Genomic DNA, 25,391 nt, shown 5'->3' with positions numbered 1-25,391 from the left:
CTTAGCACACATTAACATTTTATTTTCCCAGCAATCCTGGAGGTTGTTATTATGCCTTTATTTCAAAGGGTAGGAAAATGAAGTTCAGAGGGGTTAACTATCTTGGCCAAGATTATCCATCCAAGTAGAAGTGCAGCTAGGATTCAAACCCAGGCCATCAGTGTTCAGATTATGTGTTCTCAGCCTTTTCAATATATTACCTCTTTGTGATTCTAAGAATACAAACATTGCCTGTAATACCCATTTTTCTTTTGCTGCAAGATCTATTTCATATAGAGTGATAGACAAGAAATAAGATTATCAGACAGCATGACAAAGAAAAAAATAATCAGGGTCAAATGCTTGACACCAGAAGCCTAACTTAATTTTAGAGGAATCTGAAGAATCAATTATAGTACTAGAAATTAATACCAGTATTGGAACCCACGAATCAGACATCAGAACTTTGTACCATTTGCAAGAGCCTTGCCCCAGAGAAGTGTGTATCCTTTGCAGATGACAGTTCTGGATAAGCCTTCTCTGGCCCCAAAATGGATTCCTGACCTCATGAGAAAAAGATTCCACTTATCACATTCTCTCCTAGTGCAAGAGCCTTGATCTCTGCTACAGATTTAACCTACAAGGAAATACAACTGCATTTACAGTATGAGCTCTCTAAGAAACCTGCTCTTAGCCAAAGACCCATTTCCTCTCCTCTCAAAACTCAAATATGAGCAACACTATGGCAAGCGGTACCCAACAGCATCAGTTGCAGGTGAAGTCTTAAGTATCACTGTGAGAGGGCTATTCCAGTGTATATTCCCCACTCTGTTGGAGAACTTTTCCCCTGAGAACATACTCAGCTCAGTCTTCAGAACATGCAAGTGGGTGTCTCAGAAGGAAAGAAATAGAAAAAGTGATGAGACCCCCTCAATTCTCCAGCATCTTCCTGACAAGGCCTAAGAGGCCTCCAGCTAGCTCCCTATAAAAGAAATGAACATAGAGGATAAAGGTAAAACAGGATTACCAAATAGAGCTTTGTCCCCAACCTTTTCTGAGAAACCCTGGATGGGCAGACTGGGCCATATTTCAGAGGGTCTTGCTTTGGCTGGTCTAGATTGACCTAAGCAGCCAGAGTCAAAAATCATGTGAGTGGCTTCCTTGTTCCATTGCCTTTAGGCCCATACACTCTCTTAGTCTTAAAGATCTCATCAGGGATGAGAAGAGACAAGGAAACATAAACCTGCAGAAAACTACACCCCAAAGCAGGGAGTCTTCCCCCAAAGCTCCTCAGTATTGATCTAAAGCTACTTACCCTAAAGCCTTCCTAGAGCAGAGAGGAAGAGGAAGCCTCTTAAGAGGCAGAAGGCTCCAACCTTCTGCATGAAGAAAGGGAGCATTCCACAGAAAACAGTTCCAGCTGGAACATACACAAGAGACAGCCTCATGGAGAAAGTCCAGGAAGGAAAAAGAAAAAACCCAAAGACTTGAACAATTAACAGAAGTGGTGAATTTCTTCCCATCTCCTCCTTTACTCGATTTTCGTGAATAACAGTAATAAAATTGAAATGAAAACTGTAAAGAAAATTTCAGCACCCAGGACAGTGCTCATTCAACTACTTGGATGGACGCATGCTCCCTTCTCCCCACCCAAGAAAAGCCAGGCTTCCAGAACAGATTCAGGATCCTATACCTACACTAGGTCAAAAAAGCTAGTGAAATTTTGGGTGCAGTTATCATTAAACTCTCTCTTTGTTTTAAAATGGGGCACCCTATTTGGCAGACTACTTCCAGACACCTGACTGCTCTTTTTTTTCTAAGGGGACAGGAATGGTCTGACAGTTGCTCTGATGCAATAATAAAGTTTTTCTGTTATGTTCCACAATGTCTGGAAACAAATTCTATAGAGACCAGTCAAAAACATACAGTGCCTAGGAAATTATGCAGACTTGCCTTTATTCTTTGGCATGGTTAACCTTTATTGAATATTTATTGTGTTCAGGTACTGTTCATATATTTTAGCTCATTTAATCCTCCCTGGGTCAACAAGTCAGACCAAATGGGGAAGAAAACTGCCTTCTTAGTTACCAAGAATCGTGATCTGAACAGGTAATCCATGGCTATATGAGACAATGTCATTTTATTTTTGTTTAATGTTTATTTGTTTTTGAGAGAGAGAGAGACAGAGTGCATGCACGTGCTAGTGAGGGAGGGGCAGAGACAGAGGGAGACAGAGGATCTGAAGCAGGCTCTGTGTGGACAGCAGAGAGTCCAAGGTAGGGCTTGAACTCATGAGCCATAAGATCATGACCTGATCTGAAGTCAGATGCTTAACTGACTGAGCCACCCAGGCGCCTGAGGCAATCTCATTTTAGAGGATTATATTCAGTTCTTGGTGCCACATTTTAAGAAAGTCTCTACCTGTACTAAGAACACATCTCAGAAAAAGTGGTTCCATCTCCTACATGAAAGAACAGACAGGCTAAATCAGAGCCACAGTGGCAGCACATTGACACTGGTATTCAAACAGAATCTTTACCTGCCTTATTCTATCTGATTATGTCTACTTATACCTCCTCTATCTCTGCAAAAGAAGAATTCAAAAAGATTCAAGGCAAAACGCCCACCCCTGGTTTATTTATGAAATATGGTCTGTCTCTACTGAGCCTGCATTGGAGGAGGAATTACTTTTCTCTTTTCCTGAGGGACGTCATTAGCATAGTGATAATTAATGAAAGGCAGCAGCCAGAGTTTGGTAAATTATTAATGGCTTCAATCATCCCGAGAGCAGACAGCCCCTGTGTGCAGTTGTCCTTGGTGACAGCATGGAAGTGCTCTGGGGAAACAGATGATGGACAGAAAACCAGCACAGAGTGTGTGTGCTTCTGCACGCACAGATTCAGACTTCTTATCCAAATAAACCGGGTTTTCATGCAGAAATACTCGTGGATTAAAACTGGGAGCATGTCCCTCTGGCATATGGTGAATGTTATCAGATCCTCCTTATAGAATGCCTAAACAGAAATTAGGCCTGGTCCTGGGGACCTGTTGAAAAGTTGAGGAGGAGGAGGCAGTGGGTCTTTTACAGCAACCACAGAGATTAGGGGTTAGAGGGTAAAATTGAGAACTCATTAGGAGATCAATGCCAAAGTGTAGTTGGAGAGTATATGCAAAATAGGTCATTGGAGCCAAAGGGGGTTGGAAACAAATGTCAGAAGCTAAGATACACAGATAAAAGGAATTCTAGGCAACCTGAAAATATGAGAGTGAAGAGTATCATATAGGAACAGGTAAAAGAAGAGATGACACAGACAAATTCCAGGGAGGAGGGATTCAAAGCCACTGTACGAATCTTTCTCCCTCCATAAGTTTATTTATATGGGCCCCACTTAAACAGAGCCTTCTTGTTACGTAAAATCATAAGCTCCTTGAGGGTGGCAATTTTTACTGTTTTCTTCTCTGCTATATTCCTAGAGCCTGTATAGCACCAGGCATAGAGTAGGTACTCAAAAATATTTGATGAATAATGAAGAAAGAGATGAATAAATGGATACAACTATCTTACCATGTTAGATATTAGATAAAAAAAGAAGTATTGAGGCCATTCCTTTCATCTTGGGTCTCTGCACCTTTCACAAACTTCCAACATCACTATGTTGGGACTGAGCATCTGGAGGTTGACAACCCCTAAAGTCTGCAGGAGCCACTGTGAGGAGGGCCCAGGAAAGAATTTGCCATTTTCAGTGGAAAACAAGTGGCAGCAACTAACAAGATGACTGTGTACTTTGGATCTGGATTTGCTGAACCTTTTTTTTTATAGTAAGACACCAACTGCTTAAGAAATAAGGATGTTTCAATTAATCCATTAAACAGATGTGAAAAGGAGCATTTTAAGAGATACAATGTCTGAAAAATGGATCAAACTCTTGAATTCAACATACTTGATATGTTTGTAAATAAATTTATGGCATGGAAAAAAGTCTTGATAAATATTTTTTAATAAAATCACATCAATTGTTACTTTGAGTAACAAAGAATTTACTGAACAATTCATTGAAGATCAGAAAGAGAGGTTTCCAATATATACCACCACCCAGCAAATAATGGAATAAATGCTCATTTGATATTTATGTTCTTTCCCTAAATTCCTTTTCCAAATGTGTTCTCCCTCAACCCTTCCCCCGCAACCCAGCACAAAGGCACTCTTGCTCGCCGGCTCTATCTGTATCTCTATCTCTGTCTCTAACTCCCTAAGTGAAAATTAAAAAAAAAAAAGATTCTATTACTGCATGTATAAAAACAAAATGACTGCTCTTATAATCATAGTGTGACTTAAAGAATGAGAGATGCCACTCCCACATGGCATCTCAGAGTCCTTGGTGCTCTTCCACCCTTTGGGGTGTATGTTGAGCCTTTGAGATCTCCAGCCAGAGGCAGGCTTTACCAAGTGTGAGGTAGATAAAGCTATTCCTAGTGTCTCCCCTTGGGGCTCTGATACGTCGGCCTCTCTGCAGTCCTCAAAAGAGAGAAGGTGAAAAATCCACCATAACAGAAGCAGAGTGAAAGAATGGTCTCTACCTCTCAGGAGCATTTGTTTTTCATACCAGTACCATAGGACAAAGGAGTATGAAGGAAGCTCCATTTGTGGTAATTAGGTTAGTTACTGAATAGAACCAAATCTATGAATTAGATTCATGGGCTCAGGACTCAGAAGGAAAAGATCAAGATGAAAAGGAGAAGAGATATAGTTCACATAACACATATATATGAGAGATTCTATATTTATACAAAAGGAATCCCAGAAAAAGAACTAAATGTACACCAGAGAAATAATAAAGAAATGAGAGAATTATCTACACTTCACCTAAGAAAATCTTTACTCTTTCAGTCAAAAGGACTCAATGAGATTAAAGAAAGAATATGGAGAAAGACCACCTACACCAAGGCACCCTGGGTAACATTTCTGGAGTTCAAATATATAAAATAACATCTACTCATATATTAAAGAGGAAACAAACATTTATTTAAAAAATGACAATTATAGTAAAAGGTGTCCCTTTCTTAGCCCAATGCCAGAAAAGAGAAGAGCAACAGCATGAGAAGAACTTTCTATATCTATGTCTAAAAAGTATGTTCCCTGTGAGAGCAAAATAAATACAAATTCAAGTATGCAAGGATTCAGAACCATAACACCCAAGTACCAGTCCCCAAAAATTCACCTGAAGAAAGAGTCCAATGAAGTGGGAAAAAGAACTCAACAATTAAGACCAGTTATAGAAGAATCAATGATGAGTAATAAACCAATGAAACTTAGAATTAAGTCAACAAAAGCATTGGTTGCTATATGGTTGACAACTTTTATACAAATATTAACAAATTCTCCCTAAAGTAAAAATATAGAAAAATATAAATATAGAAAAGAAAAACCTGAAAAGATACAGCTAGCCTCAGAAAGGAAGATAAGGATTCCAGTGGACCATAAATTCAAGGTCAGGAACAGATTGAAGCTGGGAATTTGCTTGACCCAGGGTTCAGACGCTGGCAGTGGCAGCTAAGAGTTTGGCTTCTACAGGGTAAAAGGACTAAACCTGTTCCAAAACAGAAGCTGGAGTGGAGTTCTTCCAATCATGAAACAAGTCTACATTCGTTTTAATTGCCTTAGAAGACTGCCTGGGTCTAGAGCTTACACCAAGTCATAAACCCAGGGAAGGAGGACAGGTCTACGGCCTAGGAAACAGAAACTGAACACATAACTGGCTGAATCCTGGAGTCACTTCTCGGAAAACAGCCAGCAAAAAAAAAAAAAAAAAAAAAAAAAAAAAAATTTTAAAAAGGGGGAGGGCGCCTGGGTGGCTCAGTTGGTTGAGCGTCTGTCTTTGACTCAGGTCATGATCTCACGGTCTGTGGGTTCGAGCCCCGCATTGGGCTCTGTGCTGACAGCTCAGAGCCTGGAGCCTGCTTCCAGTCCTGTATCTCCCTCTCTCTCTGCCTCTCCCCCATTCTCACTTTGTCCCACTCTGTCTCTCAAAAATAAATAAATGTAAAAAAATTTGTAATAAAAAAAAAAAAGAAAACAGCTGGCAGGAAAGCCACGCAACCATCTGACTCTCTGCGATTACCACTTACCAGGAGACTCAAACCTCCACTGTAAAGCCTGGCTCTAGACTGAAAGCCTGAGAGGCTTAGGAGAGGTAACACAAAAGCTTATTCAAGTGCTACTTTGGTTTTTAAATTTAGCCTTAATTAATCAAAATTACAAATTCAAAAACTTAGTCCTTTCTTGTGCTATTCCTAGATCTTTTTATATCCTTCCTACCTAACTAGATTTAAATTAAGCCCAACTGGAATCTCTCATGTCTCATCTTTCTCCATTCATAGCTCTGAGGTCATTTAAAAATCATTAAAGAAATGGAGTTAGTCACCAAAATTTCCCACTGACAAAAGACTTGACCAAACCTCCACAGATAATCCTTCTTTACAAACTGCTTCAAAGGACTGGGAAAGTAGAGAGAAAACAAACTCTTTAATGTATTTTTTGAGGCAACTTAGCCTACTACCAAAATTGGACAATGATAAAGACAAGAAAATAAAATTACAAACCGATCTTTCTTAGAAACATAGACATAAAAGTTTTAGTTTATAAATTAACAAATCAAAGCCAAAATGTGTTATAAAATGCGTCATAACTAAGTTGAGTTTATCCCATAAAAGGAAAAACACCATTAGAAAATCTATCAGTTGGGGCACCTTGGTGGCTCAGTTGGCTAAGCGCCTGATTCTTGATTTCAGCTCAGATCAGGATCTCATGATTCGTGAGATCGCCCCACATCAGGCTCCTTAAGCAGACTGCTTGATATTCTCACTCTCTTCCTCTTTCTCTCTCTGCACCTCTCCCACTCATGCTCTCTCTCTCTCTCTAAGTAAATAAATAAACCTAAAAAAAGAATCTATCAGTAAATATACCATGTCAAGCAGACAAGGTGAACTACCAAGCAGCACAAGCAGCACGTAAGGAGAAACTCATGGTGGAAACAAGAGCAGGAGCAGGCATGTGGTTTTGCACTGCATGCCCAGGGTATAGAAGGATCAGATATTAGCTCGTTGGGTTGTGGGAAGTATCAGCCGCACACCTGGCTGCTCAGGGACTATGGCTGTAGGACATGGCGGAAGCGTGGGCTCCAGCCCTGATCGTCCACCTCAGCACTCCACCAAGACTGACTGCTCCACCATTAGCAAGTATGGAGCTCTGCAGGAGGGTGACCACTTCTCTAGACTGTAGATTAAGTCAGATTATTAATATATTAAGAAAAATAGGGGCGCCTGCGTGTCTCAGTCGGTTGAGTGTCCCACTTCGGCGCAGGTCATGATCTCCAGTTCGTGGGTTCCAGCCCCATGTCACGCTCTGTGCTGACAGCTCAGAGCCTGGAGCCTGCTTCAGATTCTGTGTCTACCTCCCTCTTGCTCCTCCCCTGCTCGCCCTCTGTCTCTGTCTCTCAAAAACAAATAAATATTTTAAAAAATTAAGAAAAATAGAATTGTATCAGTAAATGCAGGAAAAAGCTCTACAAAATTCAGTACTCATTCATGTTTGCAAAGCAAAAGCTTATCAAACCAGGAATTAGAAATAAATTTCCTTAATTTAAGAAAGAGTATATATATGTATTTATATGTATATATATATATGTATATATATGTGTGTATATATGTATATATATATATATGTATATATATGTATATATATGTATATATATGTATATACATATATATACATATATACTTTTTTTTCAAGAGAGAAAGAGAGAGCATGGAGGGGAGATGGCCTGAGGGAGACAGAGAGAAAATCTGAAGCAGGTTCCATGCTCAGCATGGGGTCCAACAGGGGGCTGGATCCCATGACCCTGAGATTATGATCCTGGCCAAAATCAAGAATTGAACATTTAACTGACTGAGCCACCCAGGCATCCCCCTCTTTTTTTCAAATTTAAGAGCATGTATTTTAAAAATGACCAAACAGGGATGCTTGGGTGGCTCAGTCAGTTGGGCATCCAACTTCAGCTTAGGTCATGATCTTACAGTTCATGAGTTCCAGCCCCACATTGGGCTGTGTGCTGACAGCTCAGAGCCTAGAGCCTGTTTTGGAGTCTGTCTCTCTCTTTCTCTCTACCCTCCCCTACTCACACTCTGTTTCTCTCTCTCTCAAAAATAAACATTAAAAAAAATTTTTTTTAATCGAAATTGCTATCTCCTCTTGAAAAACTAAGGGGCACCTGGGTGACTCAGTTGGTTAAGCATCCAACTTTGCCTCAGGTCATGATCTCACAGTCCATGAGTTCAAGCCCCACGCTGGGCTCTGTGCTGACAGCTCAGAGTCTAGAGCCTGCTTTGGATTCTGTGTCTCCCTCTCTCTCTGCCCCTCCCCCACCCATGCTCTGTGTCTCTGTCTCTCTAAAATAAACATTAAAAAATTTTAATAAGAAAATAAATAATAAAAAATAAAAATAACCTAACAAAATAATTTCCTATGAAACTTTAGAAAAATTGTCATTGAAGTCAAGAATAAGAATGTCTACCATCACCCCTATACCATTGACATACTAACAGACATAGTCAATGTAATAAAATAATAAGTATAATTATAAGAATGAGAAAGGAAGAAAAAACTCTCCTTATTTTCAGATAACATGATTGTCTACATAGAAAGTCCAAAAGAACATATTGAAATACTTAGAACCAAGAGGAAAACTCAGGAACGTTACAGGATAGCATCAATATATAAACATGGTACATAGCATTCTTTTATGTCAATAAACCAATTATAAAATATGATAGAAATAAAAAGCATACATGTCAGCAACTCTGTATGCCCAAATACTCTGTAAATGCCCAAATACTCTGTAAATAGTGTGTGGTTGTGGTGTCCAAATAAACTAATAAGTCAATGGGACAGGATAGAGTTTAGAAACAGACCCACAAATTAAAAAAAAAAAAAACATGAAAATTCACAGAATTGGTATTATACATCAGCGGGAAAAGGTATTTATCTTCAATAAAGATGAGATGAGACTATGACTCTCCCATATAAAAAAATATGAAATCTCATATCACCATACACAAAAATTATGGGTTAATAACCTTAAAGTGCAAAATTACAAATCTTAAAGAAAATTATAGGAGAACCAGTATTATGTCTTTATGATTTGAACCAGTATTATGTCTTACACTTAGCACAAACATGGAAGGAAAATTTTTAACTACATTAAAATTTATAACTCTGCACAGCAAATACTATGGTAAAAAGATAAGCCATAGATTAGGAGATATTTGCAACACTATATAGTCAATAAGGGAGTAGTATTCAAAATATATAAAGAACTTCTACAAATTGATTAGAAAAAAACAAACAGGGGCACCTGGGTGGCTCAGTCAGTTAAGGGTCCAATTCTTGATTTCAGCTCAGGTCATGATCTCATGGTTCATGAGATCAAGCCCCCAGCTGGGCTCTGCACTGATAGTGCTAAGCCTGTTTGGAATTCTCTCTCTCCCTCTCTTTCTGTCCCTCCCCTACTCACAATCTCTCTCTCTCAAACTCTTTCTCTCAAAAATAAATACACATTTAACAAAAGAAAAATGCAAACAACCCAACTAAAAAACAGGTAAGGTACATGAAGAAACAAATCACAGAAGAGAAAATACGAATAAATATTAAAATATGGTCTTCTTGAGTAGTCAAAAGAATGCAAATTAAAATAACAATGAAATACCATTGGCAAAAATGATATCAGATTCGCAAAAGAAAAATTTTTTTAAGTTTTATTTCTTTTTGTAAGTAATCTCTACACCCAACGTGGGGCTCAAACTCACAGCCCCAAGATCAAGACTCACACACTCTTCTGACTGAGCCAGCCAGACACCCCAGATTGGCAAAATTTTTAAATTAACCATTCCAAGCATAGGTGACCCTGTGGAGTAATGGGAAGTCTTGCACACCACCGGTAGGAACATAAATTGGCACAGCCATTAGTTCTCTAATTAATTTAGAGAGCAATCTGGCATTATCTACTAACATTGAAAATGAGCATACTGTACAACCTACCCAGCAATTCCACTACTAGACCCTAGATAAACCTACACAAAGTAATATGGAGAGAGAGAGAAACATGTATGGGTAAGAAAGTAAGAGAGAGAATGAGGGAGAGAAAGAGAACAAAAGAGAAGAAATGATTCCTACTGGCTCTGGGTATCCAGTTCCTTTCTTCACCTATATTTCCTGCCCTCTGATCACTTTATAACAAACTCCCTCTTTAGAAATAAATTCATTAGAATTGTCTTATATGGGGGCTCCCGGGTGGCTCAGTTGGTTAAGCATCTGACTCTTGATTTTAGTCCAGGTCATAATCTCAGGATTGTGAGATCAAGCCCCATGTTGCTCTCTGGGTTAAGCATGGACCCTGCTTGGGATTCTCTCTCCCTCTCTCTCTGCTCCTCCCCCATTTGTGCTTACTCTCTCTCTCTCTCTCTCTCTCTCTCTCTCTCTCTGTCTCTCAAAATAAATAAACTTTTAAAAAAGTAAATCACATTTTAAAATAGAGTAACAGGAGATAGAAAGATAAATAAAAATTAATCAAGGAAGGTTCGCTTCCACCCCTAATAGTTGTCAAGAGAGTCTTCCAAATGAGGATAGCTTGTCCTAAGAGGGATTCTATTGATAAAATGTCCCACAATTTATCAAATATAGACTGCTTGCCTCACAGAATTTTCATTTGGTCATCACAGGAATAGACAAGTCACTTTACCATTAAGGTCTCTGTTTCCTCATTTATAAAATGAGATTTAATTAAATGACCTCAAAGTTTCCTTTCAATTCTGAAATTCTGTGATCAATCCCAAAATGAAGACAATGTATAAACTAGGTTTGTAAACTCTACAGTAAGAATCAACAGCAGACTCCTAATAAACTCAGAAAGCCCAAACTGCTCCAGAACCTTAATATTGACACTATAAATCACGAAAGAAAACAGAATGTAGAAAGCGGAAGCTCAAACACCCAAAACCTCACCTGAGATACAGGAGCTCAATCCCTCAGAAGTGTGGCTTTAAGATTTTAGAGACTTAAAAGTATTTTCTAGTATAACGTTTCCAAGTTAAAAATGTTCTCCACGGGGCGCCTGGGTGGCGCAGTCGGTTAAGCGTCCGACTTCAGCCAGGTCATGATCTCGCGGTCCGTGAGTTCGAGCCCCGCGACGGGCTCTGGGCTGATGGCTCAGAGCCTGGAGCCTGTTTCCGATTCTGTGTCTCCCTCTCTCTCTGCCCCTCCCCCGTTCATGCTCTGTCTCTCTCTGTCTCAAAAATAAATAAACGTTAAAAAAAAAAATTAAAAAAAAAAAAAAATGTTCTCCACTTACACCTTTACATAAGGTTTTCAGTCCTTATGAAGCCTGCATATGTGTTCCTCTTTGGAAAGCCCCAGCTGGGTCCTAACCACCAAAAAAAATTGAAAAATGAGAATACAAAAGGAAGCAAACTATACTGTGTGTGGAAGCAACTAATGTATATAAATTATATACATATAATTTATAATGTAATTATATTTATTTATTTTTATTTATATATTATATTTATATATTTAAAAATTTATTGAAATATGTTTCAAATATATTATACATACACATAATTTTAAAATTATATATGATATATAGTCATATATCATACACTATATTTAATTATATATACTATACGTTATATATGTAATATATGTAGTTATATATTTACATATATAGTTATATATAGTTACTAAAAATATGTAACTATATAATTTATACATTTAATATTAGTATTATTTACTAATAATATAGTATACATTATAATTTGCAATAATGTGTTATTGTAACTATACATAGTTATATAATTATGTTATAATTATATAATTTGTAATCTAAATATAACTCTCATATATAAATAAAATTTGTATGTATAATATGTATGTATGTAATTTTAAAACAATTATCTTCAAATTCCAAATGCTTAGGGTTCTCCACAAGATTGTTTAGTGTTTAAGAAATCAAAACTTAATTTTTTTAATGTTTATTTATTATTGAGAGACAGAGACAGAGCACAAGCAGAGGAGGGCCAGAGAGAGACAGAGACACAAAATCCGAAGCAGCCTCAGGCTCCGAGCTGTCAGCACAGAGCCAAACAGGGGGCTCGAACCCACGAACTACGAGATCATGACCTGAACCGAAGTTGGACGCTTAATGAAATGATCCATGAGCCACCCAGGAGCCCCAAGAAATCCACACTTTAAAAAATTGAGGCGATTTTAGGTTTATTCTTTCTTGTTAAAGCCTGCAGTTCACGTAAAGCCACAATCAACTTGGGCTGGAGCATTATGCTTTATTTCCCAGTTGCTCAAACACAGAATGTTAGGTATGATCAAATAATGTAGAATGAAGTCAGTTGAAATATTTCAACTGGAAAGGGCCTCTTCGATGTCTGCATGTCTGAGGCCCTGCAAGATTGCACAAATTGCCCAAGGTTACACAGCTAATGAGTGACTGAGCCTTGACAGGAAACCAGGCGTCCCGCTTCCATTGCAGTGCTGTCCTGTGCTTGCCTCCCTCTGGTGAAGCCACCTCTGGATTGGAATCTAGGAAAACCTAGAGAAGCCCCAGGTCCCTTATATATTCAAAACCTCAGCCTCCCCCCTGCAAGCCTCTGTGCCTGTTCCCTTTCTCTGGTATATACCATCCTCCCAGCTGGTCAGACACCAGTTCCATAAATTGCCCTGAGTTCAATAGTTTCCACACCTTTAGATTTTCCAGACCAGTCAAGTTTCCCCCAAAGTTCTAACATCTCAAAACAGAAATGCCTAATTTCATTTTGTTAATGGAAACATTAGGAAAACAACTGCCACCCATTTCCACTATCATTTTAGCACTGAGAATGTAGAGAGTATATGCTTGAAAAAAATGAATTTTATTATATATTAATTGTACTTCAGTAGACACACGTAGGTAGGCTCTTAAAATGTAGGTATGCTGAACCGGGAATTAGATCAAATTGGATATAGTTAGCTTTGGTTTCTCTGCCTCCAGACCATTTTACCACAGTTGAGGGGAAACACCATCATGGACAAGAAGACTTTGGGAAAACGACTGCTTCAGACTCTTCCGGGACAATGTCTCCTGCATTCCTCCTGTCCATCCACATCACCCTTATCCATCCAGGCCTTCATCACTTCTCTGGACCGCTGCAGTGTATTCCTGCCTGCTCTTTCTGTACAATGCTCCCCTTTCTGGTCCCTCCTCTAGTGGAGTATCAGAATGAGCTTCCTAGGGCACAGCTCTGATTATACCCTAGAGCCATCAGGAATAAAGCCTTGGCCTCTTCACCCACAATCGTACCAACCCTTATCTCCTTGTTCACCATTTTACACCCCATGGACTCAACACTCGGGTTATTTCTAACTGCATTCTTTTCCTTGTGCACTTTCAGTCACACTATTTCCTACACCTTAAACAAAATTTTCCCCATCTTCCCATTTTAAAATATTACACATTCTTCAAATAACCCTCAAATATCATTTTTGTCTACAGGCCTTGATAATTCACCACTGTGCCTCCTAAATTCATCTTCCTCTCTTTGTAGTCCTTAACATATCACTTCCTATGGTGAATCTGTCACATTCTAGTAGAGTTTGCCTGTCATCAATTTGTACACTGTGTATATATAATTAGTAAATAGATAATTTGCTTAACATTCTTCTCAGCAGATGAATTTATATCCTACTTCCCTTGGAAAACAGAAGCCATGAAATAACTACCCCCAACGTTCTGCCAAAACATGTATAAAGTCCCCTATATCTTTACATATCATGTGCTCTCTTGCCTTCTCCTTCCTTCCCAAAGCTATCTTTTTCCTGGCTCTGAATCCCACCTTCTCATCCTTGACAAGAACCTCACTTCATCCATTACCTCTTCTTTTTTCTAAAGGTTTAACCTCCTTCTTGTTGCTGATTCCTCTTCTCAGTAATTCAGGGAACACCAGTTAGAACTATTTAATAAACTATTCTTAAGCCAAAATAGTTGTGCTGATAGACCCTCAAGACTAGAGTAGCTACATCTACAAAGGCAAGGGAAACAAATTATAAACACACATAAGCCAGGCAAGAGAGAATTATGTTTATCCATCCATCCATCCATCCATCCATCCATCCATCCATCCATGAAGAATATTGAATGCTGACACCAGAACCACCACCCTCCTTATGCTCAGTCTTGATTTCCCCTGAGATACTCCTAATCTACAAACATCTGTGAATTCCACCTGAGGGGACCCAAAAACCTATTTACAGGGAAAGCCACTTGGACTTCTTCTTATCTGCTCTTCATTTTCTAAGAACCCATGGCCTCAATCATGTCAACATAAATTCAGAGATAAAAAATTCAAAGAATTTATCATGGCTTATCATTTTTATTTGTTTCTTATTATCTATTCTCACAAAAGATTATAAATCACTTGATTGTAGACCCCCTAAGAACAAGGATTCTGTCTATCTTGTTTATCATTGTGTTCTAAATACCCAGCACATGGAAGGCACTCAAAAAAGTACAGAATGAATGGGACTATATATAAACAACTAGCTCAGCATTGCAGTGGTTCTAATGTTGGACACTCAGCAGAACCACCTGAGAACCTTATTTAAACCACGCATTCCTAAATAGTCTTCCCTAACTATACTTCCCTGTCAAAGAAAAACCACAGTTGGACAGTAGTTAAAGCCATAGAAATAGATTTTGTTCAGGACTACCACAATAGGGGAAAGAAAGTACAGTACAGGGCTCAATTCCTAATATTAAATGGGCAAGTAAGAAGTAGGGGAGTGAGTCAGTGGATGGAAAGTTACCAATGGGAAACATCAGAGGTCAGGGAATTCCAGTTACATGACTGGACATGATCTTCACTCAAGACAGGCCAGAGTGCTCAGACATCCCCTAGAGAATGGTGGAAAATGAGAAGGATGGGGACTCTTGGTAAATTGATTTAGCAGGGTTCTTGCTAAAACTGGATTTTATAAGGAAGTGCACAGATAGGCCCAGAAGAAGGTTCAGGAGCCTGACTCAAGTCTGATCAAGAAAGAATCTTTGTCAATATCCACAATCAGATGTACCATTATCAGGATTGGAAGGGAGGTGTGGGTACCTAGGTACAACATGTGTCCCTCACAGGCCTCCAGACTCTGTCATAGGGTGAGGGGCGTAACATCAGCAATTACTGTAGGAGGGGTAGTGGTTGTGTGTAGTTGAGAAAATTCCTCTGGTTAATTTTCACTCATCACCTCTAAACCCTGTGAGAACCACTGCTCTAGAAACACCGCTCTTATGCCTGTAATATTCTCTGGATTTTTAGCTATAGATGCCTGTCAACTCTCAGACCCCTGATCCTTCAGCCAATCTTAGAATGTCTCTGGGGCTCATACATGGGTGACTGCACATGGATAACTACTTTTCTCATTAAAATGTTTTCAATATTTAACATTCTTATCCTCTACCACAGAGACCTTCAGTCATTTAAACATACTAAGGCATTCTATGGGGCGCCTGGGTGGCGCAGTCTGTTAAGCGTCCGACTTCAGCCAGGTCACGATCTCGCGGTCCATGAGTTCGAGCCCCGCGTCGGGCTCTGGGCTGATGGCTCAGAGCCTGGAGCCTGTTTCCGATTCTGTGTCTCCCTCTCTCTCTGCCCCTCCCCGTTCATGCTCTGTCTCTCTCTGTCCCAAAAATAAATAAACGTTGAAAAAAAAAATTAAAAAAAAAAAACATACTAAGGCATTCTATTTGAAGAGGCGGTCTAATACTGATTAAATGAAAAGGCAAGTTTACTTCTACCAAGCCACATCAGATTAAATGTTTTCATTATTAGTAGAGAATGTCATTACCACCATGACTTTAAAACTTGGATCCCCAGACAGAATTTTTGGACGAAGCCTTTAATACCCAGCCCACAGATTCCTCATCACCAGTTCCCCATAAGTCCATATCCTTCAGTCAAATTAAACAAGAAAGAAAAGGGTGACCTAGAAGTAAAGGTGAAGGAGTTAAAGGGGTTTGGAGCAGAGTTCTTATTACTGTCTTTGAACAACAAAATCCTCCAGCAGCTCTTCCTTTTGGGAAAACATTCCAGGCTGTAATCAGAAGCACTTCTCAGTATTATCCCCGGGGATATTGCCTGTGCACTAATCAATGATTAAAGCAATTTCCTGATCTTATTTAAAAGTGACACAAATGGGAACAGTTGAGGGACTCAAGAAGGTGGTCAGGATTTTATCTTAAATATTTTCTGGAAAAGCAGCAGACAATTAAACCATTAAAGAACTCTAGGCAGTTTTTCAAGATTAAGATGTAACACATTTCAGTCGCAACTAAGCCTGTCATAGAGGAATTCAAATCGCAATGTGACCCCCCTCCCCAGAATACATTGGCACCCCAGTGAGTTCATTTCTATTAAAGAAGTGCTTCTGGGGAATGTGGGAGTCTAAACAACCTGTTCAATTGCCCAGAGTGACATGGAAGGAAAAGGCGAAAAAATCTTGGGAGTCAAAGGGAGTAGAGGTGAAATCACAATTTAGGATTATGTGATCTGATCAACATGACTTCCATCATCTCTCTTAGCCTCTGCTTCCTCCTCTGAAAAATGGTAATAATATTTATCTTGCAAGATTACTAAGGGAATGAGCCATGGTAATAGTAAGAATAAGAATACTGCCAATAGCAACTGTGTATGAGAATATTTCCTATCAGCATACTCTATCTCCCCAGGAAGCAGTGGAGGGATGTTCTTTTTTAATGCTTGTATTATGCAGCAGCCTCTTGAGTTTGCATTGGGAAACTGTAAGTACCTGTTTTTCTCTTGATGTTCCTTCTTAAATGTTGTTTACTCTGGTTTAAACCCTCAGAAATGTGACCTTGGGTAAGTGCTCAAAAACATTTAAAGGCTACTAACCTTTATCTTTAAGATTTTTATGTTTCTTGGGTTGAATCTACCCCCTATCAGTTTTCATTTGTTCCCCTCAAAACTAGTTACTAAAATGACTAATTTTCCTTTGAACAGATAATTTTTCCAAGTTTATATATTAAACAGTGGGAATGATTAGGTCTCACACCCTTAAAGTACCTAATACAGCTATTTCCCTTCCTTTGTATAAACAACAAGCCCTAAATAATCCATTTTTTATCAATGATTTTTTACTAAAGAATAACCAAAAGTCCCAATTTTTCAAACTGCATTTAATGAGGCTAAAGTCTGAAACGATTGATCTTTTATTCGTCTTATGTGAAAATTAAGGAGTCTACTAAAGGTTTTAATAAACAATGTCACATCAGCTCAATCCCAACCATCTCCAATTAACACAAACACACACACACACACACACACACCAACACCAACACCACCATCACCACCACCCCACCCCTCCCACACACACCAGTGCAATCAAACAAAAAGAGAGTACACCAAAGTTTGTGTGGCAAACTCCCAATTAATGATCAAAACTCCTTGGAGCCAAGGTGCTATTCTCCCAATAGACTGCTATTTCTAAAATCCATCTCTTTGAAAACAACAGCAAGATTAATTCCACCATTCTCACTTACATTACTTACAACATAGAAACAATGATGCAGTAAGAGCAATTATTAAAAACACTTTATTATGTATAATTGTACATGCTGCAATTTGTGTCATTTGGGACTATTTTCCAGGTTGTGATGTCACCTACCAAGATTAACTAAATCTAATGTTCATCCTGCCACACCACATACAAAAATACAGTTTTCAAAGCAAAGTTGCCCTTCTCTACACAAAGATGGGTAAGAGTTTGTCAGATGAATAAGAATACTTGGCACATGTATCAACACCGTACAAGGCGTTATCCTTCACACAGTAACATTTAATGTATTCTTTTATTTGGGAACAGCAGGACAAGAGCCCCTTTAACTCTCAGAGGGAAACGCAAACTTTGTTGCTAAAGCCGAACTCCGGGGATGAAAGTGTGGTCCTCTCAAGGGAGGCAGAGGCAGTGGGGATTTATGGAGGAGGGTGGAAGCCTCATAAGCACTTCAAGAGGAAGGAATTGCAGGTGGTTCCTCGGGGACAGTCGCAAAGCTTCCCAATCCGTGCTCCTTTTCGCACTGCGCACCGCTCCCCAGCGTGGCACTGCGAACAACACAAGGTGCAGTCTTCCCACATATGCAAACCCAGGCTCCCAATGGCCGCATCTCCCCATCAACACAATTTCCGACTCCTGGGAGGGATAGGTGGAACCTATCACCATCCCCAGAGGTCCAAGTATAGTCAGGCCTGAAACACAGAGAGCCTTGTGCTTATAATGTCAGTGAGAGAACATAAAAGGAAATTATCGAACCCTTCCTACTTTATTTCACCGTTTTTTGGGTGGGGGGCCACATTTTCTGGCTCCTTTGATAGTTTATCCAAAAGAAAGAAAATCAGACATTTTTGTAAGAAATCAACAATAGACCTATTTCTCACAGTCTCTACTCCCTGCTTTCAGCCTCCTCATCCCAAGGAAGGTGTGTGTGTGTGTGTGTGTGTGCGTGTGTGTGTGTGTGTGTGTGTGAGAGAGAGAGAGAGAGAGAGAGAGAGAGACAGAGACAGAGACAGAGAGAGAGAGAACGAACACGTGCATGTGTGTGTTCCCTCAAGGAAAGTGACGATCCGGGAATCAAGAATTTTGACCTTAAAACATAGATCAAAAAAATTGGCAGTGCTCCAGAAGGCAAGAAGAAAATTGGAGGAACAAGATCTGAGTAGATTTAAGGGCTCTTCCAAGTCAGAGAATTCTTCATGAGTTGAAAAAAAAAAAAAAACTCATCTTGAAGAAATGCTCCTTTCCATACAGACACCCAAGAGCTGATTCCTGGCACAAGCTATTGGGTCTTCTGAAATGGCCTTAGAGACCAAGGACCACGTTTGGGGATGTAAAACAAAGGGAAGCCTACAGACTTCTGCAAACCCATTACCTGCAAACCTAGATGGATCTAGAGAGTATAAAGCTAAATGAAATAGGGCAGTCAGAGAAAGCCAAATACTGTATGATTTCACTCATATGTGGAATTTAAGAAACAAAACAAACAAAGAAAAAAGAGACAAACCCCAAAACAGAATGTTAACTATAGAGAACAAACTGATAGTTACCACATCCTGGGGAAAAGGTCACCTATAAGACTCAAGGTGGTATATTTCCTCCTGGAAAAACATGGGGAAGGGGAACCCCAAAGCCTTACCATGGGGACTTGGCCATACTTCTTCTCATAGATCGGAATACTTTTAGTCTTGAGCTTCTTCAGGACTTCCTGTAGCGCTTCGATCTGCAACACACCGCCCCCACCCCGGAGCCGAAGTTGCCGCCTTGGCTGCAAGCCCAGCTCGGGTGCTCACTTCCCCTCCAGTCCTAGTTACAAGGAGCCCCAGAACCACACACACCCTCCGCCGCGGGACTCCAAGGACAGAAAGGGAAGGTGCAGGGATAGTAACTTAGCGAGCACGGTCTCTTGTACTGACCGCAAGTCCCTTAGCTGCTGAGGCTCCTGTTGCTCCAAGGGCCCGGGACAAGGGATTCGCTCTATAAACTGCCCGCAGGCAGTGGGGCTCCAGACGATTTTCAAATGGCAGCAGCGGGAGCGCTGCCTTTGCGCTCATCTCCGCGCTCATCCCCGCGCACCCGGACTCTGGGAAGTAGGGGAGGGAGGGAGGGAGGACGAACGCGTGTACAGAGGGACTTGGGGGGCAACCAAGGGAGATCCGGGAGATACCCACCAGCTCCTTCTCATGGGAGGTATCCTCCACGGCAGAGTAGATGTCCAGGGCTCGAGGCTGGAGCTCAGCATCCTCCTGGGCACGGGCACCCAACAGCGGTAGCAGAAAAAGCAGGGCGGCACCCAAGACGGTCAGCGGCCAGAGACGGGGGCTCTCCATGGTGCTGAAACTCGGCGCTGCTGTGGCACCCCACGCTCCCGCCTTTTATAGAGAGCCAGAGCCCGAGTACAGGGAAGAGGGAGGGGGCGACGAAGGAAGTGAGTGTGGAGGAGGGTCCAGGTCAACCGTCTGTAGGCAGCGCTCCGCCACCGCCTGACATCAATGCCTGCTGGACACCAGGCACCCGTGAACGAAGCTGTGCGCACAGACAACAGGGACCCCGCACCCCTAAGTGCTGTCAGCCCCGCGGCAAGGGACGCTCCCCTAGGGGCCAGAGCTGAAATGGAGGGGCGGAGGGGCGAAAGCTGAGGGATGGGGAGGAGGAGGGGGCCAGGAAATGGAAAATGCCTTGGAGGCAAGGCACAGGCTGTAGAGTCGCTCCCCATCCCTAGCAGCAGTGGCAAAGCAATTCACCTCACCAGCCCTGCTTCGCCTCTCACCCCAGCCTGTGGCAGCAAGCAGGAGGTGTTGCCTCCATGCAGGCATGTTTGCTGAGCATTTTACTAGACACTGATGCCAGGTAGGGGAGGCAAACATAGTACATATAACAAAGAGAAATCATGGCCTTCCCCAGGATGAGTTCACAGAATCTACGTGGTAATGAGAAAAGAAGGAAGACAGACTAACCTCAATTCAGGGGCAGTATGGAGGGTACAGAGAGAGCCCCATTCTGATTCTGGTCCTGGCTCCGCTGCTTACAAGCTGTGTGACTTTAGGCAAAATAAAGAATCTATCTGAGCCTCTCTCTTTCTCTCTCTCTCTCTCTTTCATACAACTGGAATTTAAAAATGCACCTTACAAAGTTATCAAAAGGAGGAATAAGAATAGGTATGTAAAATCCCTGGCCCTTAACACAATAAGCACTAAGCCTCCCTGACTCTTTCTTTTAAACTATGAGGCTACCCAGGTAAGTGGTTGTGTGCAGTACTCAGTTTTTCCTTTGGGCAAACTCACCATCCTCATAACCCCTCTTACCTACTACCCACTTGTGATATCTAAGAAGCCTGTCTAGAAAGAAAGCAAAGGGGATGAAAAATGCAACTCCCTGATTATGGAAATATCTCTAGAGATCAGAAGTCAATGATGAGCCAGGTCCTTAGTGACCTGGGAAGACTGGTTTTTAAAAGGTGGGGGGTCCTTATGGCCTGAATACAAATCAAAGTTTCTGTAGGAGAGGTGATGTTTTCCCTACTTAGACCTAGAGGCTTATCACTCAGGCAGGCCTAACCCTGCCTGACCACCTGGGTTCTTTCACCACGTCATCTTTCTTTCAACTGCTCCTAACCCCATTCACTTTTCTCCAACCCCATTACTACCACCCCAGTTCTGGACAATTGCCCCAACCTACATCTTGCCTTCCTCCAACTCCACCCCATCTTCTCTTGCCTTCCTCTAATCCATAACTGACAACCAGGCAGAGTGTTTTTACCCTTAATATGCACTGATGGCTTCCCATCTTACTAAGCACTGAATCTAAATTCCTCATCCTGACTTACAAAGTACTACATGATCTGTACCTCTCTCCAATTTCATGTCCTACCACTCTGCTCCAGGCCCCTCCACTCCAGGCCCAGTGGCCTTCTCTGTGGTCCTCTAACAGGTCAAGCTCATTCCCATTTTGAAGCTTTTGCCCTTACCTTACCTGGAAAGGTCTTCCTGTGTTTCTAAATAGTCGAATACTTCTTGTAATTTAAATCTAGGTTTAAATGTCCTTGACCAGCCAATCTAAAGTATCCACCAATTTATGCTCCCACAGATTTATTGCTTGCCATGTGATGTGGGTCACTGGGATAATTAATACAAAATATGTGTCTGTTATTTCATTTATCAAGTATTTAATTGCTACTCAAATGCACCCTGGGAAGCAATTCAAGAAATACTATCTCTCCTGATGAGTAGCACACACATCAACAGCATCAAAGTATTTTTCTTTGGGATAAATCTAACTTGAAAATTAATCTAATACCTACCCCAGGTCTGCCTCTTAAACATACCTTTAGATCCTACACAATAAAACTTCAGTGACAGCACATTTTACTGTTTAAACCTTACAGAGACATATTGGCACTCATTGCGAAAGGGATCTCCAGTAATGAAGGTATTCTAAATTTCAGAAAGAAAGTAAGGTTTTAGTCCATCCTTCTGCAAAGATGGGGATATTCCCAATGCAGTAATTTCTCTCATGTTGTGGACAGACACAATTTACTGATTTACTATGGACAAACCTCTCTTAACCACTCATCCTAAGATAAAGCAGGCTTCCTATTTCTCTCTCACTCCCTCCTTCAAATTTTGAATAATTTCTTTTCCAGTATGGCCCAGAATAACACTTGGCCTTTTGGACTGTCATATTGCTCAAATACCAAACTACTTTGTTATCCATTAACCCCCTTTCCATCCTTCTGCCAAACAAGTCTTGTTCAACAGTAAACTTCCTCAGTTTGGGCCAGGAAAACAAAAGCAAAAATAAACATTGGAACTCCATCAAAATAAAAAATTCTTCACAGTGAAGGAAATAATCAATAAAACTAAAAGACAGTCTAATGAATAGGAGAAGATATTTATAAATGACATATCTGATAAAGGGTTAGTATCCAAAATACGGAAAGAACTGATACAATTCAATGCCCAAAAAACAAAGAACCCAATTTAAAAATGAGAAGACATGAACAGACATTTCTCCAAAGAAGAAACACAGATCACCAACAAATGCATGAAAAGATGCTCAACATTACTAATCACCAGGGAAACACAAATCAAAACCACAATGAGATACCACCTCACACCTGCCAGAATGGCTAAAATCAAAAACACAGGAAACAACAAGTGTGGGGAAGAATGTGGAGAAAAAGGAAGCCTCTTGCTGTGGGAATGCAAACTGGTGCAGCCACTGTAGAACACAATAGGGAGGCTCCTCAAAAAGTTAAAAATACTTTCCTTTTACTGCCACGGTGGCAGCCATAAGTATGTTCAGGCTTCAAAAGAGGCGTGCCTCCAAGGTCCTCCACTGTGGCAAAAAAGGCCTCGTTGGACCCCAATGAGTCTAAGGAAATCACCAGTGCCAACCCCCATCAGTACATCCAGAAAATGATCAAGGATGGGCTGGTCATCCAGAAGCCTGTACTGTCCATTCCCAGGATCAGTACCAGAAAAACACGGTGGCCTGCCAGAAAGGTAGGCATATGGGCATCAGTAAGAGAAAAAGTACTGCCAAGGCTCGAATGCCTGAGAAGGTGACCTGGATGAGGAGAATGAGAATTCTGTACCAGTTGCTCAGCAGACACCATGACTCTGAGAAGACTGACTGCCACATGTGTCATAGCCTGTACCTGAAAGTCAAGGGCAACCTGTTCAAAAACAGGCGGATTCTCATGGAACACATCCACAAGCTGAAGGCAGACAAGGCTCTCAAAAAGCTTCTGCTGAAAAGGCTTCTGCTGAAAAAGGTCCACAGATCAAGGACCAAGGAAGCACACAAAGTCTGTGAAGAGCACCTCCAAGCCAAGAAGGAGGAAATCATCAGACTCTGTCCAAGGAGCAAGAGACAAAGAAATAAAGCTTCCTCTCTTTTGTCTGTATACAGTGGCCTCAGCAATTACACAGGTCAATTATTCAATAAAGCAAACCCTTATCTGCCCCCCCAAAAAAATTAAAAATAGAACTACTATATGATCCAGTAATTCCACTACCGGGTATTTACACAAAGAATACAAAAACATTAATTCAAAAAGATACAAGCACCCCTATGTTTATTGCAGCATTATTTACAATAGCCAAATTATGAAAAAGCCCAAGTGTCTATCAATAGATGAATGGAAGAGCACCTGGGTGGTTCAATTGGTTGGGCATTCGACTCTTGATTTTGGCTCAGGTTGCCATCTCATGGTTTGTGGGATCAAGTCCCATGTCAGGCTCTGCACTGACAATGTGGAGCCTGCTTGGAATTCTCTCTCTCTGTGTGTCTCTCTCTGTCTCTCTCTCTCTCTCTGCCCCTCCTTGCTTTCTCTTGCTTGCTTTCTCTCTCTCAAAATAAATAAACTTAAAAAAAATAGATGAACGGTTAAAGAAGATGTGATACACACACTCAGCCATAAAAAAAGAATAAGTTCTTGTCATTTGGAACAACATAGGTGGGTCTAGAGAGTATAAACCTAGGTGAAATAGGTCAGTCAGAGAAAGCCAAATACTGTATGATTTCACTCATATGTGGAATTTAAGGGGGGGAAGGAAAAAAGAGACAAACCCCAAAACAGACTGTTAACTACAGAGAACAAAGGGAGGTGAGTGGGTGGGGTACATAAAATAGGTGAAGGGCAATGAAAGTACACTTATCACGATAAACATTGAGTGATGTATAGAGTTGTTGAATCACTACACTGGACCTCTGAAACTAATATAAAACTGTATATTAATTATATTGGAATTAAAAAAATCCTCAGTTTCACTGACCTCTTAGATATTTGTATTTAAAAGTGTTTCTCTTTACTTATGTTCACTGCACTTTCCTCCAGGTTAAACATCACTCTATTCTCTTTGGTACACATTTATAATCTCATGGGTGGCACACTTTTCACTTCTACATTATCTGCTCCCCCACCTTCCCTATCTCCAGAAGAGAAATGAGTTTCCATTGACATTCATCTTGTATTTACTGACTTTCAATCCAAAGCCTTCCAAAGGAACTGATGTCATTCTGTTCTAATGAAACATCTTTATCACTATATAGAAGAAAACAATCTGCAAATGAAGCACACTTGGAGTTGATGCTAAACTGGGAGGTGCTGGAGACATATGAAAGACTATGTATTTTAGAGACAGCCTCAGAAGGAATAAAGTAGAGAAATAAGACAAAGCTTTTCATTATTTTTTCAAAGATTTCAATTTAAAAACTGTCAATTTCAAGGCTTCCAATTTTTTATTTTTTTTATTTTTCTTACTTTCTAATATGAAATTTATTGTCAAATTGGTTTCCATACAATACCCAGTGCTCATCCCAACAGGTGCCCTCCTCAATGCCCATCACCCACTTTCCCCTCCCTCTCACCCCCCATCAACCCTCAGTTTATTCTCAGTTTTTAATAGTCTCTTATGGTTTACAAGGCTACCAATTTTTTTTAAATACCAATGTTCAATATGTTCACAGCACTGCTAAGTACACTATGAGGACTAAACAAGAACAATTCTTGCCCTTGATCTCTGGGTCTGATCATATCCATAAATACCCATAATGTAACATCTCATTGAGGTGAGGGTCCTACTAGAGAAAGGAAAGCCCCAAGAACTCAGAGATCAATTCCCACTAGAGAGGGGAAGTTTCATGAAAAAAAAATAGCATAGGAATTTCTGGGTCTTAAGAGGGTGTGTAGAATTTCCACAATAACTAACATCCCACTCTGGGGCCTTGGGGGTAAATAGGCAATGTACAC

The 25,391-nt window shown here is 40.5% G+C and overlaps 1 protein-coding gene and 2 pseudogenes across 1 annotated transcript; 2 read left to right on the top strand and 1 right to left on the bottom strand.

The window, feature by feature from the left end:
- Positions 1 to 3,632: 3,632 nt before the first annotated feature.
- LOC123580999 lies at positions 3,633 to 3,868 on the top strand (annotated as a pseudogene).
- Positions 3,869 to 17,659: 13,791 nt separating this feature from the next.
- Positions 17,660 to 20,337, bottom strand: CARTPT (CART prepropeptide). Its single transcript, XM_045446583.1, has 3 exons — positions 19,807 to 20,337; positions 19,275 to 19,358; positions 17,660 to 18,186 (listed from the first exon to the last, which is right to left on the bottom strand). The coding sequence occupies exons 1-3, from the start codon at positions 19,963 to 19,965 to the stop codon at positions 18,079 to 18,081; spliced, it is 351 nt and encodes a 116-aa protein (XP_045302539.1). The 5' UTR covers positions 19,966 to 20,337; the 3' UTR covers positions 17,660 to 18,078.
- A 2,594-nt stretch (positions 20,338 to 22,931) lies between these two features.
- LOC123580985 lies at positions 22,932 to 23,521 on the top strand (annotated as a pseudogene).
- Positions 23,522 to 25,391: the final 1,870 nt, after the last annotated feature.

This window comes from Leopardus geoffroyi, chromosome A1 (genome assembly GCF_018350155.1).
Source record: "Leopardus geoffroyi isolate Oge1 chromosome A1, O.geoffroyi_Oge1_pat1.0, whole genome shotgun sequence".
Classification (NCBI taxonomy): domain Eukaryota; kingdom Metazoa; phylum Chordata; class Mammalia; order Carnivora; family Felidae; genus Leopardus; species Leopardus geoffroyi.
The sequence above is the reverse complement of the archived record's forward strand: the minus strand, read 5'-3'. Positions and strand labels throughout refer to the sequence as shown.